This window comes from Erpetoichthys calabaricus, chromosome 16 (assembly GCF_900747795.2).
Source record: "Erpetoichthys calabaricus chromosome 16, fErpCal1.3, whole genome shotgun sequence".
Classification (NCBI taxonomy): domain Eukaryota; kingdom Metazoa; phylum Chordata; class Cladistia; order Polypteriformes; family Polypteridae; genus Erpetoichthys; species Erpetoichthys calabaricus.
In genome coordinates, this window is record NC_041409.2 from 91,361,910 (window position 1) to 91,384,221 (window position 22,312).

At 40.2% G+C, this 22,312-nt stretch overlaps 1 protein-coding gene across 4 annotated transcripts in view; it reads left to right on the forward strand.

Moving 5' to 3' along the window:
- The window catches only part of spint1a (serine peptidase inhibitor, Kunitz type 1 a), a 54,850-nt gene that overhangs the window by 8,053 nt on the left and 24,485 nt on the right, over window positions 1-22,312 (forward strand). For 3 of the 4 annotated variants that reach the window (XM_028821273.2, XM_028821271.2, XM_028821274.2), the window contains exons 3-4: window positions 15,380-15,534; window positions 19,493-19,634. In XM_028821273.2, coding sequence (XP_028677106.1) covers window positions 15,380-15,534; window positions 19,493-19,634 — 297 coding nt within the window. Of the gene's footprint in view, window positions 1-15,373; window positions 15,535-19,492; window positions 19,635-22,312 lie in introns of all 4 variants that reach the window. The other variant, XM_051919822.1, reaches the window with a different exon arrangement.

The window sequence follows — 22,312 nt, forward strand, 5'->3', positions numbered from 1 at the left end:
GGAAAATGATCTTTGTCCCATAAGTTGTTGCTTCCTGTCTTAAGGCCTTTGTCATGAACTCCCATGTTTAGTTTGATCACAATGCAAAATAAAGCCGATATATGCACTACTACAGTCCTTACTTTCTCAGTTATTATATTTATGAAAACATGATCTTCCCACCAGTGATCTAATATTAAAATTGTTCAGCAGTAACTAAAACAGTGTTGGGTACACTCTAAATCTGATGAATGAATGATAATGGGTTTTGTACATTAAAACATAATTGCAAATTTAGTTAATAGTTGACCATTTATTATTGCTAAAGAATGATAAACATTCAGAATAAGCTACCAAGTAGTGTGATAGACGGTAAGACTTTAGGGACTATCAAAAATCGACTTTTTTGGAAGAAATAAGTGCATGGGACTGGCGAGCTTTGTTGGACTGAATGGCCTGTTCTCGTCTCGAGTCACTATGTAACTTTTCAGGTAGGCTTATGTCATGCCTGTACCATCCTTCTGTACAAAATGTACTGCCTGTTGACTTGTATGCAAATTTGTGTGCTTACTATGGAAAAATTATTGACCAAATGCTGAATGCTTTTCCTGGCAATATAGAACCTTGAAATGTAAAAGTCAGCCAGGAAACCTGCAGGGAGGAGAAACCATAGACATTTGGGGCTTACAGTAGTGTGTGTGTGTGTGTGTGTGTGTGTGTGTGTGTGTGGGGGGGTCTTTTAAGACTAAACTGAGGTTTAACAGCATAGCGTATGTATGGTGTTAACTTCTTGGCAGTTCGTCTGAATGTATTGCAGTTATGGTATTAAAATGACAATTTTACAAACTAAATTCAACGTGTTTGTAGCACTTACAGCCTCTCGTCTTCTTCTTATAACGCTATAGGTACAGTTGGTAATGCCATCTTACAACAGCTGCACTCTGTGTTGACTCCTGTCTGGAATGCCTTGTGTGCGAATCATGCCCGTTATCTCCGCTTTTGTGTAGTGAAGTGCTGTTGATTTGTTAGACCCACTGTTGTGGCTGAAATGTTGATTGGTACTCCACACGGTGATTGATTGAATCCCCTCTAGGGATTTAGCGTGTGAAACCAAATGGGTTTCATACTGGGCTTGCCAGCATTGCTACTAGAGGAGAAAAAAACAAAGGATAACGACAATGGAACAATTCTTTACAATCAGTTTAGATAACATAACATTCTCAACCCCACCCAGTCCAATTTTATGTCGTGCGAGGCTGGGGTGTTCCCCAACAGCACTGGATTCAAAATGTTGAAACAACCCTGGATATGACTTCAGTCCATTGTGGAGGATTTTTGGGTAAAGTCCATTAAAAATATGTAAATGGAAAAAAGTTTTTATAAGCAATGACATTTTTGATGATAGTAGCACTGCTGCTTTGCAGTAAGGAGACCTGAGGTTCACTTCCCGGGTCCTCCCTGTGTGGAGTTTGCATGTTCTCCCCATGACTGCGTGGGTTTCCTCCCACAGTTCAAAGACATGCAGGTTAGGTGCATTGGAGATCCAAAATGTCCCCAGTGTGTGCTTGTGGTGTGTGTGTGTGTGTGCCCTGCGGTGGGTTGGCGCCCTGCCTGGGGTTTGTTCCTGCCTTGCGCCCTGTGTTGGCTGGGATTGTCTCCAGCAGACCCCCATGACTCTGTGTTAGGATATAGCGGGTTAGATAATGGATGGACTTTTTTGATTTTATTGATTTTTTTATTAAAATCGCACAACATTCCATACAAATCCATTTTTTACAAAAATAGGATCGAAAACAAACCTGAGAAAAGAGCTAGGCCAGCAGAGTAAAACTTAAAGCTAGAAAAAAGAAGTAAATAGATGAATTAATAAGGGAATAAAGATAAATGTGGGGGGGGAAAAAAATAGGGAGAGAATCTGCTTCCTCGGTGCTTTTAAAGCTTATTCTAAAATGTTATTGATCAGATCTAGCCAGGTTTTGAAAAAGTTCTGCACAGATCCTCTAAGTGAGAACTTGATTTTTTTTCCAATTTCAAATAGTGTATTAACATCAGTTATCCAGTGACTTAGAATAGGAGAGTTAGGATTCTTCCAGTTGAGTGAGATACAGTACATCCTGAAAGTATTCACAGCGCATCACTTTTGCCACATTTTGTTATGTTACAGCCTTATTCCAAAATTGATTAAATTCATTTTTTTCCTCAGAATTCTACACACAACACCCCATAATGACAACATGAAAAAAGTTTAATTGAGATTTTAGCAAATTTATTAAAAATAAAAAAACTGAGAAATCCCATGTCCATAAGTATTCACAGCCTTTGCTCAATACTTTGTCGATGCCCCTTTGGCAGCAATTACAGCCTCAAGCCTTTTTGAATATGATGCCACAAGCTTGGCACACCTATCCTTGGCCAGTTTTGCCCATTCCTCTTTGCAGCACCTCTCAAGCTCCATCAGGTTGGATGGGAAGCGTTGGTGCACAGCCATTTTAAGATCTCTCCAGAGATGTTCAATCAGATTCAAGTCTGGTCTCTGGCTGGGCCACTCAAGGACATTCACAGAGTTGTCCTGAAGCCACTCCTTTGATATCTTGGCTGTGTGCTTAGGGTCGTTGTCCTGCTGAAAGATGAACCGTCGCCCCAGTCTGAGGTCAAGAGCGCTCTGGAGCAGGTTTTCATCCAGGATGTCTCTGTACATTGCTGCAGTCATCTTTCCCTTTATCCTGACTAGTCTCCCAGTTCCTACTGCTGAAAAACATCCCCACATCATGATGCTGCCACCACCTTGCTTCACTGTAGGGATGGTATTGGCCTGGTGATGAGCGGTGCCTGGTTTCCTCCAAACGTGACGCCTGGCATTCACACCAAAGAGTTCAATCTTTGTCTCATCAGACCAGAGAATTTTCTTTCTCATGGTCTGAGAGTCCTTCATGTGCCTTTTGGCAAACTCCAGGCAGGCTGCCATGTGCCTTTTGCTAAGGAGTGGCTTCCATCTGGCCACTCTACCGTACAGGCCTGATTGGTGGATTGCTGCAGAGATGGTTGTCCTTCTGGAAGGTTCTCCTCTCTCCACAGAGGACCTCTGGAGCTCTGACAGAGTGACCATCTGGTTCTTGGTCACCTCCCTGGCTAAGGCCCTTCTCCCCCGATCGCTCAGTTTAGATGGCCGGCCAGCTCTAGGAAGAGTCCTGGTGGTTTCGAACTTCTTCCACTTACGGATGATGGAGGCCACTGTGCTCATTGGGACCTTCAAAGCAGCAGAAATGTAACTTCCCCAGATTTGTGCCTCGAGACAATCCTGTCTCGGAGGTCTGCAGACAATTCGTTTGACTTCATGCTTGGTTTGTGCTCTGACATGAACTGTCAACTGTGGGACCTTATATAGACAGGTGTGTGCCTTTCCAAATCATGTCCAGTCAACTGAATTTACCACAGGTGGACTCCAATGAAGCTGCAGAAACATCTCAAGGATGATCAGGGGAAACAGGATGCACCTGAGCTCAATTTTGAGCTTCATGGCAAAGGCTGTGAATACTTATGTACATGTGCTTTCTCAGTTTTTTTATTTTTAATAAATTTGCAAAAACCTGAAGTAAACTTTTTTCATGTTGTCATTATGGGGTGTTGTGTGTAGAATTCTGAGGGAAAAAAATGAATTTAATCCATTTTGGAATAAGGCTGTAACATAACAAAATCTGGAAAAAGTGATGCGCTGTGAATACTTTCTGGATGCACTGTAAGTCTACGTGCCAATAGTGAGGTAAAGGCAATCAGTTTGTTTGTCCTTCTCCACTTTAAGCCCATCTGGGGGTATACCAATTTATACCAAGTTTTTAGGTTGGCAAAAACTGGAAAAAATGAAATTTCATACTACTGTATTACAAATGGGCCTGCTTCAGGGAACAACTAATAAGCTTCAGCCTGTTGATGGCAGTTTACTGCTTACCTTTTCACCATTTTCAGGTCATTTCATTGCATTTCAACTGATTAAATTTGAAGAAAACCTGGAAAAACGGAAATGTTCTAAAACTTTTGACTGGTAGTGTATTTAAAAATTGTTTGTTGTTTCAGAGTGATATATAATATGTGTGTGTGTGTTTATAACTGCAACTGTAATACTTGAAAGATTATTTAGGTCTTGGAGTGTAAATGTTTCCAAAATGGGGCACCTTGTGCTGTGCAGTACAACTTTGCAATGCTATGAGATATGAAATCTAAACATGATATCTGACAGACTGGGACACAAAAGGAAATTGATTCCAGGGTTGTGCATCATAAAATGCCTTGGTTGTGTGCTGTAAAAAATCATATTATCGGAGAGAAATTCCTTAAACACCCATTTGCTTTGTGTTTTATTTAGTTGATGGTTTTCAGTCATATCAAGACTGCCTTTTAAAAATGTGGAGTGTTTGACTTAATACTCTTAAGCCATTTGGAGTTCCTTTATACATACTGTAAACAGAATAATAGCTGTTTATTTCTGGTTGTGTAATTTAGGTGCAATAATGCAAAAAAAAAAAACCCTTGGGGCATAAGGAGTGAAAGAATGAGTAGTTGTCACATCATTAGTCACCTTAGAATGCTTCTTCATTTTCTGTCTGAAGCTGATTGAAACCATTTTTTCCCCATGAAGGCTGATATGTTGACAATAGCCCTGTTTGTTTAATTGAGGTGCTTTTGTTGTCTGTCTGTCTGTCTGTCTGTCTGTCTGTCTCAGTGTCCTAAGGTGGTATTAACTATGTAATGTAAATGTGTTCCTTTGTTTAGTAAAACAGGATTTCTCTTAACCCACCAACACCAAAGCTAACTTGTTATACTACTAGGAGTCATCCAATTATGATTTTGCTTGTTTAGATGTATTTGATTCCTTGTTCCCTTTGTCTATATTTTGTTTTTATTTTAATTTGCATAAATATTTTAGGGCTTAAAGCACCATTTGCTGTATGTTTCTGATTTAACCATTTTTGATGGACATTATTAATGAGACTGTGACTGAGGGAAGGTTTGAGAAATATTTTTTTATTATAAATACACTGAATTGTTTTCCACAGAAACCTGATATACTAGTGGGGAGGACCCTCTTTTTTGGGGATAAAGGGCAGTTGCTAGAAATGAGAACTGACATTACATTTTAGCATTTGCAGTTTACATGGGGCATAATTTGTATATATTTTTAAATTAAAGTTGCTTAATGGTTATGATGATTCCTGATTCTTATTTTGTTTATTGCTAATCCTAGGTAATTAAAAAAAAAAAAAACAAAAAACAACAAAACTTTCCCAACTTATTTTTTGATATTAATTAAAAAAACAATAATAAAACAAATTAACAGTCTATTAATAAACACAAAGGGATTTACCTTAAAAATGGTTATTCTTAATAAATTAAAATTGTAGCTGTAATGATGCACAAAAGTTGAGTAACCGTTAAATGAAGGTTTTTATTAAAAAAAATAAATAAATAAATAAAAAATAAAAAATTGCAGATGAGTAGTGTCTCATTTTCTTTTTTGTTACAAACTCTCATCATGTAAAATAATTCCCTAATATTTTAATGCATACCTGGTGCAATGTTAAGACGAAACCATGAAGTAATATAGCAGTGGGATTCTTTTCTCAGTACTCTATAAATCTGAAGTCACGTGTTGTATGGTCTTAGCTTCTACACGGCCTGTATGAAACTGCATGACATGACAAAGATTCAGTTGTCCTGCAATCTAAATGTGAAACTATGATTTAATTTAAGTGCCTGTGACACATCAATATAAAATTTAATATAACTATTTCCAAGAGATTTTATCAAGTCCTGCCCTCCTTTTAAACATTTTCAACCTCACCCACTGTCTTTTCACCTCACTCATGTGAATGCTTTTGTCAGACACAGTTCCTGCGCTCTTGGCGCTCTTATAAATTTTTACATTTTCCTCATTTTAAGTTCCCAATAAAAGAAGACTTATGTCCAAATCTTAAGGACGAATTTCATCCCGAAGGGTTATCAACAGAAGAAATGAGTACACAGGCAATCCTAGCACCGAGAAACGAAGTCAAACAAAAATTGTCGATTAGCTACATGGCAAATTGGTTAAATGCATATCAATAAACCATACTGAAAAATTTGGTGGTGATTGTGCGGAAGATGAAAACATCAACTTACAATATCCCGTAGAATATCTACAACCGTTAACACCTTCCGGTCTTCCACAGGCCAAATTACTGCTGAAAGAAAGATGTATCGTAATGTTGTTGCGTAATTTATGTATGACAAGATTAGTTGTATTCAAAATTGGTTGAACAATTCTGATATGTAAAATTTTAACAGGCGATAAGAAAGCTAATGTAGGACATCTTCAGGAGATAACATTTGACAGCAAAGGAGATCTTGATATGCCATTCGTATTAAAACGTTTACAGTTTCCCGTTAGAAGAGCTTTTGCTATGAATCCCCGTCACTGCCAAAACAGACCCTACTCTGCTGGGCCCTTGAGCAAGGCTCTTAACCTTCAATTGCCCCAGGGGTGCTGTACAATGGCTGACCCTGCGCTCTGACCCCAAGGGGTATGCAAAAACTAACAAATTCCTAATACAAGAAATTATATAAGGCGAAAAAAAGAACCAAAAAAAAAAAAAAAAAAAATAATCACAGGGACATACATTCGAAAAAAGTCGGTTTATTTATTAGAGAGAAAAACGATATTCACTCACGGGCAGTTATACGTTGCGTTGTCACGATGCAACTCCAAACACTGAATCAAAATTCAATGTGATATTGATGAAAAGTTAATTCCAAATATTGTCTTTACTGAAGTTTTACAGTAAAAGTGTAAATTTAAAAAGTGTGTTCGTGTTTATTTGAAAACGTATAATGCAATGAATACCTCTTAATGCAACATGAAACATAATTTTCTTTCAATTTATTACGTTTTGCTATTTTTTACTATGGTTAATTACTCGCTGTAATATAAAATAGTTTATTTTCATGGGAATTGTTACACATGCATAATAGAACTATCTGTTTAAATGCGAAGTGAGCAGGGCCCCCTAGTATGTGTGTGTGTGTATCTATTTCTATCCATCTATCTAATTAATGATGTCGTTGGGCTAACCTATTACTGTTTGCCTAGCCTTGATCCTATTATTGGATAAGACTGGGATGAAAAATTATGAGATGCATTGCATATCAAGGTGGGGAGTGTGGATTTTGGTATTTCCTCTTTACCCGAAAGACACATTTGTGGTATTTTTAGCTGAACAAATCATTTTGATTGAGGGTGTGCACAAGAATGAATAAATAGCCTGACTGATTTATTAGTGCAGGATAATTGGTTATCAAGTTGGCAGCTATGTGGTCAGTCATACAGTGCACAAGACAATACTTAGATTAATTACATTTGAATAGCATATGAATACATATAAATAAATTCAATTTATGTTGATTGCTAAAATGGCCAAAGTAGACAGTGAGCATTAACCATTAAAGTATGGCCATGCAAAAGCTATTAAAAAAACAAAAAAAAAAAACAATTAAATGAAAAGTAGCTTTCTAAATGTGCAGTTTTCATGGCATGCGTTTCAAAAAACATGAAGCACAGCATGAGAAATGGTTGTGGACTTTCATTATTATAATTTTGTGGCAGCCCACTGCTAAATGTTCTATATGGGGAAATACTGCAGTTTAATTCATTATATTTTCAATAAAGAGTAATACCAGTCAGCGTTTTTACTTGCACACCAGCACATCCTGCAGAGGTCCCCATGTACCATTTGAGAAATCCAGCTGATGACCTACAGAAAAGGTTAGAAGACCAGTAGTTTGAATGAAGGCTTGGAAATACAAATGTGAAGATAACTGATCTGATGTATGTGAGTTTAAAATAAAACTTTCCTTTTTGGAAGGTGCTATGAAATATCTCGGTGCACTGTAATAAAAAAAAAAAAAAATAGAATTGTTTGCAGTTTAGTCTTAGCCTGGTGGCATTTCTCATCGGATCAATTAAGATGATGTTTCGAGGTAGAATAGTTTCTTGTTCCTAATCATGGTGCTGGAGAGTGGTGAGGTGTTGTATGTTACTAGCACACATTAAGTAAGAATTTTGCTGTACTCTGAACATGTGATAAAAATGACCCAGCAAACCTACGATGTAAAAATGGCATGTTTATTTTTATTGAAGGTTTTGGGGCATAGCTTAACCACAAATTTGTAATTCCTAAGAATTTTGAATGTTAAAGGATGCAATCTCTCTTCTTTCTTAGAAATCTGGCCTACTTATTTGTCTTGATTTCTGTCTGTGAAGCCTTCTGTTTTGAATTTGGGGAAAACCTGCAAGCACATAGGTTTCATCTCCTGGTTTCAAGATGCTGGATTGGGCCGTCGGCCATCTCTAAATTAGGTTGTTGAGGGCAAGAATGACCTTGGCATTGGCTGTAGCTCTGGATCCCTGCAATGCTGAATTGAATGATGAGATGGTTTCTCTTGAGCTTTTGTAATGGATGAAGAACTGAGCGCTGAACAGGACAGGGATTGTTGAGTAACAACTATATTTGGTCTTAAAGTATTCTTCTTCTTTCGGCTTCTCCCGTTAGGGGTTGCCACAGCGGATCATCTTATTCATATCTTCCTGTCCTCGTCATCTTGTTCTGTCACACCCATCACCTGCATGTCCTCTCTCACCACATCCATCCTCTTTTCCTCTTCCCTGGCAGCTCTATCCTTAGCATCCTTTTCCCAATTTACCCAGCATCTTTCCTCTGCACATGTCCAAACCAACGCAATCTCGCCTCTCTGACTTTGTCTCCCAACCGTCCATCTTGACCTGACCCTCTAATGTCCTCATTTCTAATAGTTTTTACTTATTTCTGTTATGCTGATATTCATCTAGAGTGTTCTTGTGGTGAATGCATTGTATAGAAATTCTATTTCTGCCACTGATTTACAGTATGACTATGAGCAAAAGATACTTAACCTGCTAGAGCCATTCATATTAAGGCGTTTTCATACTTGAGTTGCAACTTTTTTTGTGTATTTTAAAAAGAAATGTCTTTTAATAGTATGTCAAGAGATTACTTTTGTTAAGTGAAAAGGGAACATTATATAGGCTTCAAAACAAGGATAATTTACAGAGTATGGTCGTAATTAGTGCCATAAATAAATGGAAAGTTCTTTTTTACAAATTTAAAAAGTGGACTTGCATAGAGGGACTGTGTTAAATTGGCTTATCGGTGAACCTCTTTATATGAATCCCTCTTTTTATAAATAGATGTAGCCATGAGTTGCAAGATGCTTTTGGATGCACTGCTTCACATTGTGTGAATGTATCAGAACACCCAGAAACCAAAGTACCAATTAAGCATCTGGCACTTCAATATATTGATGTATTTGATGGTTTAGAGAGAGAATTGCAAGAATTAAATTAGGCTGTTTCAAAAATAAAACATTGATAAATAATTTTGAGCAACACTGACAAAGGATGCACAGAGTTTGTCTGTAGATGAACTATCCATCCGTCTAGAAGAGCGACTAAGCTGATTCCAGGGCTACAGGGGTTGAGTTATGAGGAAAGAGTAAAAGAGCTGAGCCTTTACAGTAAAAGAAGGTTAAGAGGAGACCTGACTGAAGTGTTTAAAAATGATGAAGGGAATTAGTCAAGTGGATCGAGATTATTATTTTAAAATGAGTTCATCGAGAACACGGGGACACAGTTGGAAACTTGTTAAAGGTAAATTTCGCACAAACATTAGAAAGTTTTTCTTTACACAAAGAACGATAGACACTTAGAATAAGCGACCAAGTAGTGTGGTAGACAGTAAGACGTTGGGGACTTTCAAAACTGGACTTGATGTTTTTTTGGAAGAAATAAGTGGATAGGACTGGTGAGCTTTGTTGGGCTGAATGGCCTGTTCTCGTCCAGAGTGTTCTAATGTCTAAACCATTTTAGGGTCATAGGGAGATGAACAGCAGTGTCAGACTAACTGTAAGGCTACCAGTCTGTACCAGGGTACATCGTATGCCCTGTTGCTCTCATACAAAGTGTCTTGTTAACCTAATATGAACAGCTTTCTAATGTTGAAATTAAGTGCTCCTAGGGAACAAAAAAGTAAGTTTGACAGATGAAAGGAGACCATTCAGTGCATTGAGCTTATTTGGTTAGCTAATAGCTAAGCTGTCCCAATATCTCCTCCAGATATTTCTTAAAGGGAGTCCAGTTTTTTTGCATCTAGACATATTTCTAGGCTTTGGTCTTAAATACGCTCCTCTTAATTTCCGACTGGTGTCCTCAAGTATGTGATTTTCAATTTAGTTTCAACATTTGCATTGCACCCATTTTCTCTGTTCTTTGAGAACTATGAAAACCTGAAGAAAGCCCTCACTTATCCAAATCTGACAGGCTTAAGCAGAGGAGGCTATGTCCTTTATACCTGTGATGCTCTTTGAGTGCTCTCCTTTATCTTCATGTACTATGGTGACCAGAACAGTAGAGCAGATGCAGTCTTGACTAGTGCTTTCATTCTTCAGACCCATTTCTGGCATGCAGGCAGCTGAAGGTTGCTTCAGTAATGGCAGACAAAAGACGTTATACACTCACCAGTCACTTTATTAGGTACACCTGTTCAACTGCTTGTTAACGCAAATATTTAATCTGCCAATCACACGGCAGCAACTCAATGCATTTAGGCACGTAGACATTACCAAGATGACATGCTGAAGTTCAAACTGAGCATCAGGATGGGGAAGAAAGGTGATTGAAGTGGCAGGGTTGTTTGCACCAGACAGGCTGGTCTGAATATTTCAAAACTTGCCGATGTACTGGGATTTTCATGCACAATTATCTTTTAGGGTTTGCAAAGAAATGTCCATAAAAGGGAAAATATCCAGTTCTCTGGGAGAAAATGCCTTGTGGACTTGTTTGAGCTGAAATAAAGGCAACAGTAACTCAAATAACCACTTGTTACAAGCAAGGTGTGCAGAAGAGCAGCTCTGAATGCACAACACATTGAACCTTGAAGCAGATGGGCTACAGCAGCAGGAGACCACACCGGTGCCACTCCTGTCATCTAAGAACAGAAAACTGAGGCTACAATTCACATAGGCTCGCCAAAATTGGACAATTAAAGATTGGAAAAACATTGCCTGGTCTGATGAGTCTCAACTTCTGCTGCAAATTTGGATGTTAGAGTCACAATTTGGCATCAACAACATGAAAGCATGAATCCATCCTGCCTTGTATCAGCGGTTCAGGCTGGTGGTGTAATGGTGTGGGGGATATTTTCTTGGCACACTTTATGCTCCTCAATACCATCTGAACATCATTTAAATGCCACAGCCTACCTGAGTAGGCTTGCTGACCATGATCATCCCTTTATGACTGCAGTGTGCCCAATCTTCTGATGGCTTCTTCCAGTAGGATAATGTGCCATGTCACAAAGCTGAAATCATCTCAAACTGGTTTCTTGAACATGACAATGAGTTCACTGTATTCAAATGGCCACCACAGTCCCCACACATCAGGGATGTGGTGGAATGGGAGATTTGCATCATGGATGTGCAGCCAACAAATCTGTAGCAACTGTGTGATGCTGTCATGTCAATATGAACCAAAATCCCTGATGAATGTTTCCAGCACCTTGGTGAATCCACACCATGAAGAATTATGGCAGTTCTGAAGACAAAAGAGGGTCCAACCCGGTACTAGTAAGGTGTACCTAATAAAGTGGCCGGGTCATGTATAGCCTGAGCATAACATTACTGGATTTGTATTCAAAAGAGATTCTGCACAACTTCTGCTTTTATATGAAAGTTGAGGCTCTGAGAGCGAAAATGTTAGGTTTTTGTTCCAAGCAGGCGTTTGCAGTTTCATCACTAGCATGTTTTCCTTAAATTTTAGCAAGATTTAGAAGAATTCTTGTCAATTTAGATCAGATACCTTACATTGTTGGCAGAAATTCACCCCAGTCCTCTGCCTTACCAAACAGAAGGCCATAGATCAAGATCCATGTGTTTCTTGAATACTCTTCTTCTGACCTACTGGCGAGTTATGATCTTTCATGTACTTGGAGACTTTTGAGCTTGACCACATTTTTTTTTGAAAGAAATGTTTGTGAGGTAAAACCTGCAGTACAAGAGCATTTCTTTTTCGTGTTTATGAACCATGTACAGTACTTTAATGTTAGGAGCTTAGCAAGCGTGTTATTGGATTTCCTCCGCTCCCCAAAGGATGCAACTACAGTAATCCCTCCTCCATCGCAGGGGTTGCGTTCCAGAGCCACCCGCGAAATAAGAAAATCCGCGAAGTAGAAACCATATGTTTATATGGTTATTTTTATATTGTCATGCTTGGGTCACAGATTTGCGCAGAAACACAGGAAGTTTTAGAGACAGGAACGTTATTCAAACACTGCAAACAAACATTTGTCTCTTTTTCAAAAGTTTAAACTGTGCTCCATGACAAGACAGAGATGACAGTTCCATCTCACAATTAAAAGAATGCAAACATATCTTCCTCTTCAAAGGAGTGTGTGTCAGGAGCACAGAATGTCACATAGATAGAGAAAAGCAAACAAATCAATAGGGTTGTTTGGCTTTTAAGTATGCGAAGCACCGCAGCACAAAGCTGTTGAAGGCGGCAGCTCACACCCCCTCCGTTAGGAGCAGACAAAGAGAGAGAGAGAGAGAGACAGAGTTTGTTTTTCAGTCAAAAATCAATACGTGCCCTTCGAGCTTTTAAGTATGCGAAGCACCGTGCAGCATGCCGTTTCAGGAAGCAGCTGCACAAAAGATAGCAACGTGAAGGTAATCTTTCAGCATTTTTAGACGAGCGTCCGTATCATCTAGGTGTGCGAACAGCCCCCCTGCTCAATCCCCATACGTCAGGATCAGAGAAAGTCAGCGCAAGATAGAGAGAAAAGTAAGCAATCTAGCTTCTCAGCCATCTGCCAATAGCATCCCTTGTATGAAATCAACTGGGCAAACCAACTGAGGAAGCATGTACCAGAAATTAAAAGACCCATTGTCCGCAGAAATCCGCGAACCTGCAAAAAATCCGCGATATATATTTAAATATGCTTACATATAAAATCCACGATGGAGTGAAGCCACGAAAGGCGAAGCGCGATATAGCGCGGGATCACTGTATTCATCGGATGAAGAAAGGTTTTGAGGTTTCCGGTTGTTTTCTGTCTTCAGTTCTTCAACACCACAAAGCTTAAATTTTATGTCTGTCAAAGCGTGTTAGCTTAGTAGTGTTATTAATTCAGAAAGTCCCTCATGTCAGTTTTTCATTTTTAGTAAATCTACAAACCTTTCTGAAAACGTTTTCACTTTGTCATTATGGGTTATTGAGTGTAGATTGATGGGTAATAAAATTAAACCTACAACACAACAAAGTGTGCAGAAAGTGGAAAAGTCTGAAAACTTTGTGAATCAATCGCAAGTAGAATAAGCATCACTTCTGTAAAACTGACTCACTATTTCAACTACTTTTGGGCATGACTCTTCTGATTTGTTTTGGTCTGGCAAGTCCATGATGTTGGTCTCTTATTGATACTAATTTTCTTGTAGTGTGTACAGTGTCAAGACAGAACAGTTTTCACCTTAAGGTTACAAAGATCTTCTGAATTTCGATGCATTTTCATAGACCTTTCAGTTTTGCATCTTTGATTTAATTTCCTCAGGTGGCTGACGTATGGTAGATTGTGTACCCATCAACAATTTCTATAGTCAATCTAATCTATTATTAAAGATGCATCACAAGACAATTTGAATGACAGGCCACTCCATGTAGTCCAAATGTGCTAAGGACTTTCTGGGAAACCTGGAATCAAGACGGGACTTCTCGGCTTAGTCTGCAGGCTCATCACCATCATCAAATGCTCTGATTAAATGCAAAGTTTTTGACTTTTTCAGGGGTTAAAGTGGCTTTCATTGTTGTTTGACTTTCTTTTCTATTCCTTGACCATTTTTTAAACTTCTGAATAATCATTTAAATGGTTTTCCATACTTGATCACAATTTGTCTATTTAACAAGGTTAGGTTTTTTTCCCGTTACATGAATAACATTGTGTGTTCTCCACATAGACTGGGTTTGTCTGATAAGAGCACTTCATATAATATTCAACTTGCTTTGCTTAGTATAGTAAGCTTCATCTTACTGAGTCAGCTTGGGCAGGGCTACAGTTTTTTTGAAGATAGTTGCATTTGGTTGGCTGTAATAAACTAAGAGACAACTAGGCAGTTCTACAGTTTTCACCTTCAGAGACATTTACACACCTTGAAACTGAGCAAGACTCTTTTAAATTATGTATTTAGTTTCTAGTTTAAAAATCAACAGAAACTCATTTCAGAGAGGAGGAGATTGGCATAAAGGTTAATTCACGGCATTTTGTGTACTGTGCACCAACTTTGCATGTCTTCAGGCAGCTTTCCCACAAAGCTGTTCCTGCAGGGTCCTGGAGGTAGATCTTGTCTGACATTATTTTTTCCCTTCCAAATTGGTGCTACTGCCCACCTCCTTCCTGTTTTGTGTTTATGTTCCTGCTTTCTCATTCTTACTGAGCCATCCTGCCCAAACTGCTTAAACATACGTGGGAAATACGGCAGTCAGCACTTTGTTGAGCTAAAAATTAATCCTCAAACTGATGAATGTGCTCATTTGATTCAAACCTTCCCTCAAGAAATCTGGAAATAACCTCCAGAGCTCCACAAGTACACCTGAAATCAACCATTCTCCCGCCCTCTAGATGTGCCCACAATACCTCAGGTCTACAGTAACCCTTCTCGATTTCTGCTCTGTTTCAAGAATATGATGACGTTCAAGTAAATCAAGTGACCAAAATGTGTAGTCTAATTAGCTGGACAGTGGAATTTGCAATGGACTTTGTAGTGTTTGGCCGGGGCTCTTGCCCAGCCGAGACGCCTCCATGCTGGGAGGACTGGGGGAGCAAGCATGGCCAGAGCATTGCCTCCCCTGGGTTGCAGCGGTGCTTCGGACTCCCACAGGGCTTCATGGGAGTTGGAGTTTGGTGCAGCCCTGTTGGGATCCGCAGGAGCTGCTGAGCCCTTAAGGGCAGTACTTCTGGGTGCCTTTATAAAAGGAGCCATCAGCCGCTACTCGGGGAACCAGAGTTGGGAGGAGGAAGACCAAGCTTGACCAGAGGAGTGGAGGAGAAGGAAGAGAGTTGAAGAAGAGTATTGTTTGTGTGTTGTGCCTGTGGGAAACAGGAAAGGCGTTTCCCACGAGAAAAATAAAAAATAAAACCTGTGTGCCTTGAACTTGCGTCCCATGCTTGTCTGTGTCGGGTTAAGCTGGTCGGTGCCAGCCTGTTGGGCCACAACTTGTATATAGATTTTTTTTCCTTTGATTTGAATTAATGATGCATCTCTTTCTTCTCTTTTCCTTGAATACCTGCAGATACAGATAAACCTCCCGTTGCCAAACCTGGTCCAACTAGGGTCATTCAGCCAAATGAAACATTGACACTAACTGGCATAGAAAGTGCAGATGACCATGAGATTGCCAGCTACCAGTGGAGCCTGGTCCAAGGAGATTCATTAGTGGTACTAAAGGTGAGAAAGACCGCATCACATTGCATTGATCTGTAAACTAAACTGACTTCTGAAGCCTTTCCAGCATGGTATATATTTTAAATGGCATTAGTTACACACAAGTTGGGTACCAACGCAAAGTGTGCTTTAGCAATTTAGAGGTTGAATGGTCAAAGTGCAAAATTCAAGTGGATCTGAAAGCAGTATGGTGGTTGATGCCAGACAGACCTGCATGCATGAACTGGGAAAAGTAGTCGTCATGAGGTTTTTACACACAGCAGTTCTCGGAGTATACCAAGAATTAATTGATCAAAAGCCAGACAACAACAACAACAACAAAAGTCCACCTGGGGGAACTGTCTAGAATGAGCAAGTCAACTAAAAGCAGTACACAGATATGGCGCTTAAAGGAGCATACCAAACTATACAACTAGATGTTCCTTGTATCAAATGGGCTATGACAGCTAATGACACAGCCAGAATTCCACAAAAAAGATGCTAATGCTAACAAAGGTGAGATTATGGTGGTTTCATAAGGGTATAGGTTTGATGTGGGAGTCTTATTAATGTGCATGAAGCAATGTTTGAAAGCTACAAGATCATTATTGTTGATCTGTTGTATCCTTTCTTGGCAGTAGCCTTCCGGTTTTTGAGAGGAGATTTTCTTTAAAATAGGCTTCAGCACTCCATAGCAAGGAAAGTGCTACAGTAGTTCCAGGGTCATTAAGAATTCAGTCCAGTGATGAGTGAGGCCTTCTGGGTTCCAAATGTCAATCTGGTTGAGCCTCTGTGGGATGAGTTGGAACCAAAAAGTCTGTATTTGAAATCCATTTGCAATAACTGGGCCACATGAAGAGACTGGAGTGTTGTACTCTTTGATTACATGTACTGTAGGTAGTTTTCACAGCACATTGGCAATTAACGTTTCCTGTTATTCCCTCCCTTCACACCTCCTATACTCTGAATTATCACTATGTGGGCGCTACAGAGTTGTGCCATTTATACACAGCTGAAATTAGTAGTTGTTGTTGTAGTACTGTCGCGTGTAAAATAAAGTGAACCTGCCAATCTGACCAACTTTTTAACACATTACCATTTCCAGATGCCGTGATAATCAAGAATGTGTTACAATGCTTATAACTTAATTTTATTTAACAGAAGGTACAAATTCGTTCTGCTTGTTCATGTTCAATTATGGTCCCATCACCTGAATGTTTGTAGGGGGGGGGGAAAAAACCCTGAGGAAAAACTCTTTATATAATTACTATTCTAACACGCTTATTTCCCTGCAGCTAATAAATTAAACATGAATATAATGAGTAATTACAGTAACATTTGTATGCATCAGTGTCTGTTCTGTATTATCCCGCCTCAAGCAGATACACGCACCTGACTGAATCGGGGAGTATGATGTGTAAGCAGTCAGTAGTAAAAGTTATGTAATTACCAAAAAAAAACCCACAAGCCTAGTAATGTAGGAGTGTATTATAAGTATTAAAGAGGTGGTTTTACAACTTTGTTTTCATGTGGACTCTAAATATAAAGAACGCCAAGTCTGTAAGACGCACCCACACACTAATGATGCACTACGAGAGATTCAACATACAGTGTCTCCCAAAAGTGAGTACACCCCTCACATTTTTGTAAATATTTTATTATATCTTTTCATGGGACAACACTGAAGATATGACACTTTGACACAATGTAAAGTAGTTGGTGTACAGCTTGTATAACAGTGTAAATTTACCGTCCCCTCAAAATAGCTCAACTCACAGCCATTAATTTCTAAACCGCTGGCAACAAAAGTGAGTACACCCCTAAGTGAAAAATGTCCAAATTGTGCCCAATTAGCCATTTTCCCTCCCCGGTGTCATGTGACTCGTTAGTGTTACAAGGTCTCAGGTGTGTTACATTTGGTGTTATCGCTCTCACACTCTCTCATACCGGTCACTGGAAGTTCAGCATGGCACCTCATGGCAAAGAACTCTCTGAGGATCTGAAAAAAAGAATTGTTGCTGTACATAAAGATGGCCTCGGCTATAAGAAGATTGCCAACACCCTGAAACTGAGCTGCAGCACGGTGGCCAAGACCATACAGCGGTTTAACAGGACAGGTTCCACTCAGAACAAGCCTCTCCATGATCAACCAAAGAAGTTGAGTGTACTTGCTCAGCGTCATATCCTGAGGTTGTCTTTTGAAAATAGACGTACAGTATGAGTGCTGCCAGCATTGTTGAAAGGGTGGTGGGTCAGCCTGTCGGTACTCAGACCATACGCCCGCCGCACACTGCATCAAATTGGTCGTCCCAGAAGGAAGCCTCTTCTAAAGATGATGCACAAAAAAGCCCGCAAACAGTTTGCTGAAGACAAGCAGACTAAGGACATGGATTACTGGAACCATGTCCTGTGGTCTGATGAGACCAAGATAAACTTATTTGGTTCAGATGGTGTCAAGCTTGTGTGGCGGCAACCAGGTGAGGAGTACAAAGACAAGTGTGTCTTTCCTACAGTCAAGCAGGGTGGTGAGAGTGTCATGTTTTGTGGCTGCATGAGTGCTGCCGGCACTGGGGAGCTACAGTTCATTGAGGGAACCTTGAATGCCAACATGTACTGTGACATACTGAAGCAGAGCAAGATCCCCTCCCTTCGGAAACTGGGCCGCAGGGCAGTATTCCAACATAACGACTCCAAACACACCTCCAAGACGACCACTGCCTTGCTAAAGAATCTGTGAGTAAAGGTGCTGGACTGGCCAAGCATGTCTCCAGACCTAAACCCTATTGAGCATCTGTGGGGCATCCTCAAACGGAAGGTAGAGGAGCGCAAGGTCTCTAACATCCACCAGCTCCATCATGGAGGAGTGGAAGAGGACTCCAGTGGCAACCTGTGAAGTTCTAGTGAACTCCATGCCCAAGAGAGTTAAGGCAGTGCTCAGAAGTAATGGTGACCACACAAAATATTGACACTTTGGGCACAATTTGGACATTTTTCACTTGGGGGGTATACCCACTTTTGCTGCCAGCGTCTTAGACATTAATGGCTGTGTGTCGAGTTATTTTGAGGAGACAGTAAATTCACACTGTTATACAAGTTGTACACGGACTACTTGACATTGTATCAAAGTGTCATATCTTCAGTGTTGTCCCATGAAAGATATAATAAAATATTTACAAAAATGTGAGGGGTGAACTCACTTTTGTGAGATACTGTAGTTACATTCAAAGCTGTTTTTGGAATTGACCATTTAACATTACACTTGGGCAGCACGGTGGCGCAGTGGTAGCGCTGCTGCCTCAAAGTAAGGACAGACAGACAGACAGACTCCCTGCGTGGAGTTTACATGTGCACCCCGTATCTACATGAGATTCCTCTGAGTGCTCCGGTTTCCTCCCACATTCCAAAGACATGCAGTTAAGGTCAGTTGGTCATACTAAATTGACCCCAGTGTGTGGTTGGTCAGGGGTTGTGTGTGTTCACCCTGTAATAGAGTGCTGCCCTGTCTAGGGTTTGTTCCTGCCTTTTGCCCCTCGCTAGCTGAGATAGCTATCTCCAGCAGCACTCCCCCAAACAAACCACCCTGTTGAGGACAAAGCAGCTTGGAAATGACTGACTGACGTTACGCCCTCCTACTTTATTTATGTTCTTGTGAATTTCCACTTGAAGATTTCTGCCCAGTGCTACCAGAATAGATTTTGAGCTCCTGTGATGCAGAATTGGGTTAAACTGGGTTTGAAAACTTTATATTATGATTTGGGAGAAGCAAAGTTGCTATTGATTTGGTACAAAAAACTGTTTAAAATTTGCAGTTTGTGTGGTGGTGTTGGGAAATGCCATAGTACTGTGTAACTACATAGGGTGTCTGTTAGTAACGCATTACTTGGATATGCATTAGCAAGTAATAATAATAATACATTTTATTTATATTGCACCTTTCCCATGTTCAATGTGATGCATACCTTTTGTTTTCTTTCCTTGGCAGAAAACGGACAAAGCTGATGAAGTGCTTGTATCGAACCTTAAGCCAGGTGTCTACGTATTGCAGCTAACGGTGACCGACTCAAGCGGACAGATGGACTCTGCAAATGTTTCGATCTATGTTCTCACTGCTGAGCAGTCAACAAGTAAGGAGTCTGAACTATAACTTGACTTTTTTGGAATTTATTAAAATGTACTGGTTGTATTTTTTCCACACTTCCAGGACTGCTGAAGTGCTCTTGTACTGTACTGTACTGTAGTGTTAGCACTGTTATTCATTTAAAGGATTGTTAAATTCTTGAGCAGTGGTCTTAAGCTTGTTTTCTCTACCATTGATGCTGGTAATAAGCAGTTATAAAGCTTCTGCTATTTTAATAAAAGCCCTTGTTCAGAATGTGTTTTAGTTTAAACTGCAAGTCCCGTATTTTTAATATTTTTATTTTAATGTGAGCAATATTTTGATATAGTGAAATGTTCCGTGTTGAGCACTTTTAAGAAACCACATTTTAAAAAAGCGGAGCGTTTGTGGTAACAGTGTCTTTAATCCAATGTTTGTCATTGTGCCAAACGTATCAGGTGTTCTGATAATTTGTACCTTCGTGAGAATCACTTGGTGAGCAAGTTTAGCAATGCTGCAGTGTTTGGAAAGTCATTTGAAGTGATCAGTGATGAATGTTTATAAGTGTTAGTGTCTTAAAAGTGTATGTATATGTATAAGTGTGTGTGTGTGTGTGTGTGTGTGTGTGTGTGTGTGTGTGTGTGTGTGTGTATATATAATATATGTAGTACTAGGGTGTTGTACCGTGTTAGCCATTATGAATGTAGAGAAAAGCCAAGCAAAATGACACCTTTTATTGGCTAACTAGAAAGATTACAATATGCAAGCTTTCGAGGCAACTCGGGCCCCTTCTTCAGGCAAGATGAAGAAGGGGCCTGAGTTGCCTCGAAAGCTTGCATATTGTAATCTTTCTAGTTAGCCAATAAAAGGTGTCATTTTGCTTGGCTTTTCTATATATATATATATATATATATATATATATATATATATATATATATATATATATATATATATATATATATAATAAAAATTCACTAAATCCATGGCAAGCAAGACGTACGCAAGACAGCCCCGCCCACCAACAATTCGCGCGAAAGCATTTGGTTCTTGATTAATGAAAACATTGTTGGCAAAGTCGGAGGTTCGAAGACAATCACATACCGTCGTAGTTCCGACCATAAATGATGCCGACAGCACACCCCGTTCCGCCCTCCGCGCGCGACTGCTGTCCAGCCCTGTCCCTTGCTCTGGGAGGTGGGGGCGCGGCGGTGGTCCTCCAGTTTTCAGTCACGGACAGTTGTATGTTGCTCTGTCCAGAGTTCCCTAACAGTCGTATCCTCAAACCCACCCCATAAGAAGAAGCATGTTTGTCGCGGATGTGAATCGCTGTATGCGGCATGTAAAACAGTTTGCGAGGGGTATCCCATGGTCTTAGCAGTGTCTATGCTTCGATGTGAATCGCTGTATGCAGCATGTAAAACGCTGTATTGTATGTTGCCCTCTCCAGAGTTCCATCTTTTCATTCACCTACAGTCGTATCCTCAAAATCAACCCCATTTGGACAACTGTGTCTTTCAGGAAGTGTTCACCCATCAATACATAATTATGCGGCGTATGTTACGCCGCGGGTTGGCTAGTTTGGAAGAATTTTTTTTTTTATTTATTTATATTGATTTTAATCACATAACTGTGAATTCAGGTTATAATAGGGTCTACCCCAGTCATTTGAACTCCATGCAAATGAGCATCTGAGAAATGTTTCTGATAGAGATTCGCCACCAGCTAATTTGCAAAACCTGTGGGACACACTAGAGCAGGGGTGGCGAACTCCAGGCCACGAGTGCTGCAGTGGCTGCAGGTTTTCATTCTTACCATCTTCTTAATTAGTGGCCAGTTTTTGCTGCTAATTCACTTGACTCAGGCCCCATAGTTGTTTCTTTTTCTTTAATTAGCAGCCAAACAATAATGAGACCCAAAACAAGCCACCACATGACCAGCTCCCCTGTGCCCATCACACAATATCTGAAATTAAAGAGAGGTGATGGTCTTGGTAAGGTTGATCTCTCAGGTCACCAAAACATTTTGACGGTGCTCATAGAAAGAATAGAAAAACAACAGTTTTTCGAAATGTCTGCTGTGGCAGAATGAGAGCAGCAACAAGCCATAGAATTAAATAACGGGTTTAATTAACAGCAAGAATTGGCTTCTCATTAAGAAAGTGATTGGAGTAAAATTGGTTTAAGTTTGAAGCCCCAATTTAGCTGGTCATCTGTTAGCTCGTTTCACATCTCATTTCTGTTTGGCTGTCATTTAATGAAGAAAGGAATGAATTCAGAGGGCTGAACTCTTCTAGACGGCACGGTGGCGTAGTGGGTAGCGCTGCTGCCTCGCAGTTGGGAGATCTGGGGAACTGGGTTCGCTTCCCGGGTCCTCCCTGCGTGGAGTTTGCATGTTCTCCCCGTGTCTGCATGGGTTTCCTCCGGGCGCTCCGGTTTCCTCCCACAGTCCAAAGACATGCTGGTTAGGTGGATTGGCGATTTTAAATTGGCCCTAGTATGTGCTTGGTATGTGGGTGTGTTTGTGTGTGTCCTGCGGTGGGTTGGCACCTTGCCTGGGATTGGTTCCCTGCCTTGTGCCCTGTGTTGGCTGGGATTGGCTCCAGCAGACCCCCGTGACTCTGTGTTCGGATTCAGCGGGTTGGAAAATGGATGGATGGATGGATGAACTCTTCTAACAGGGCTATTAAAATGATGGGGAAAAAGTTAA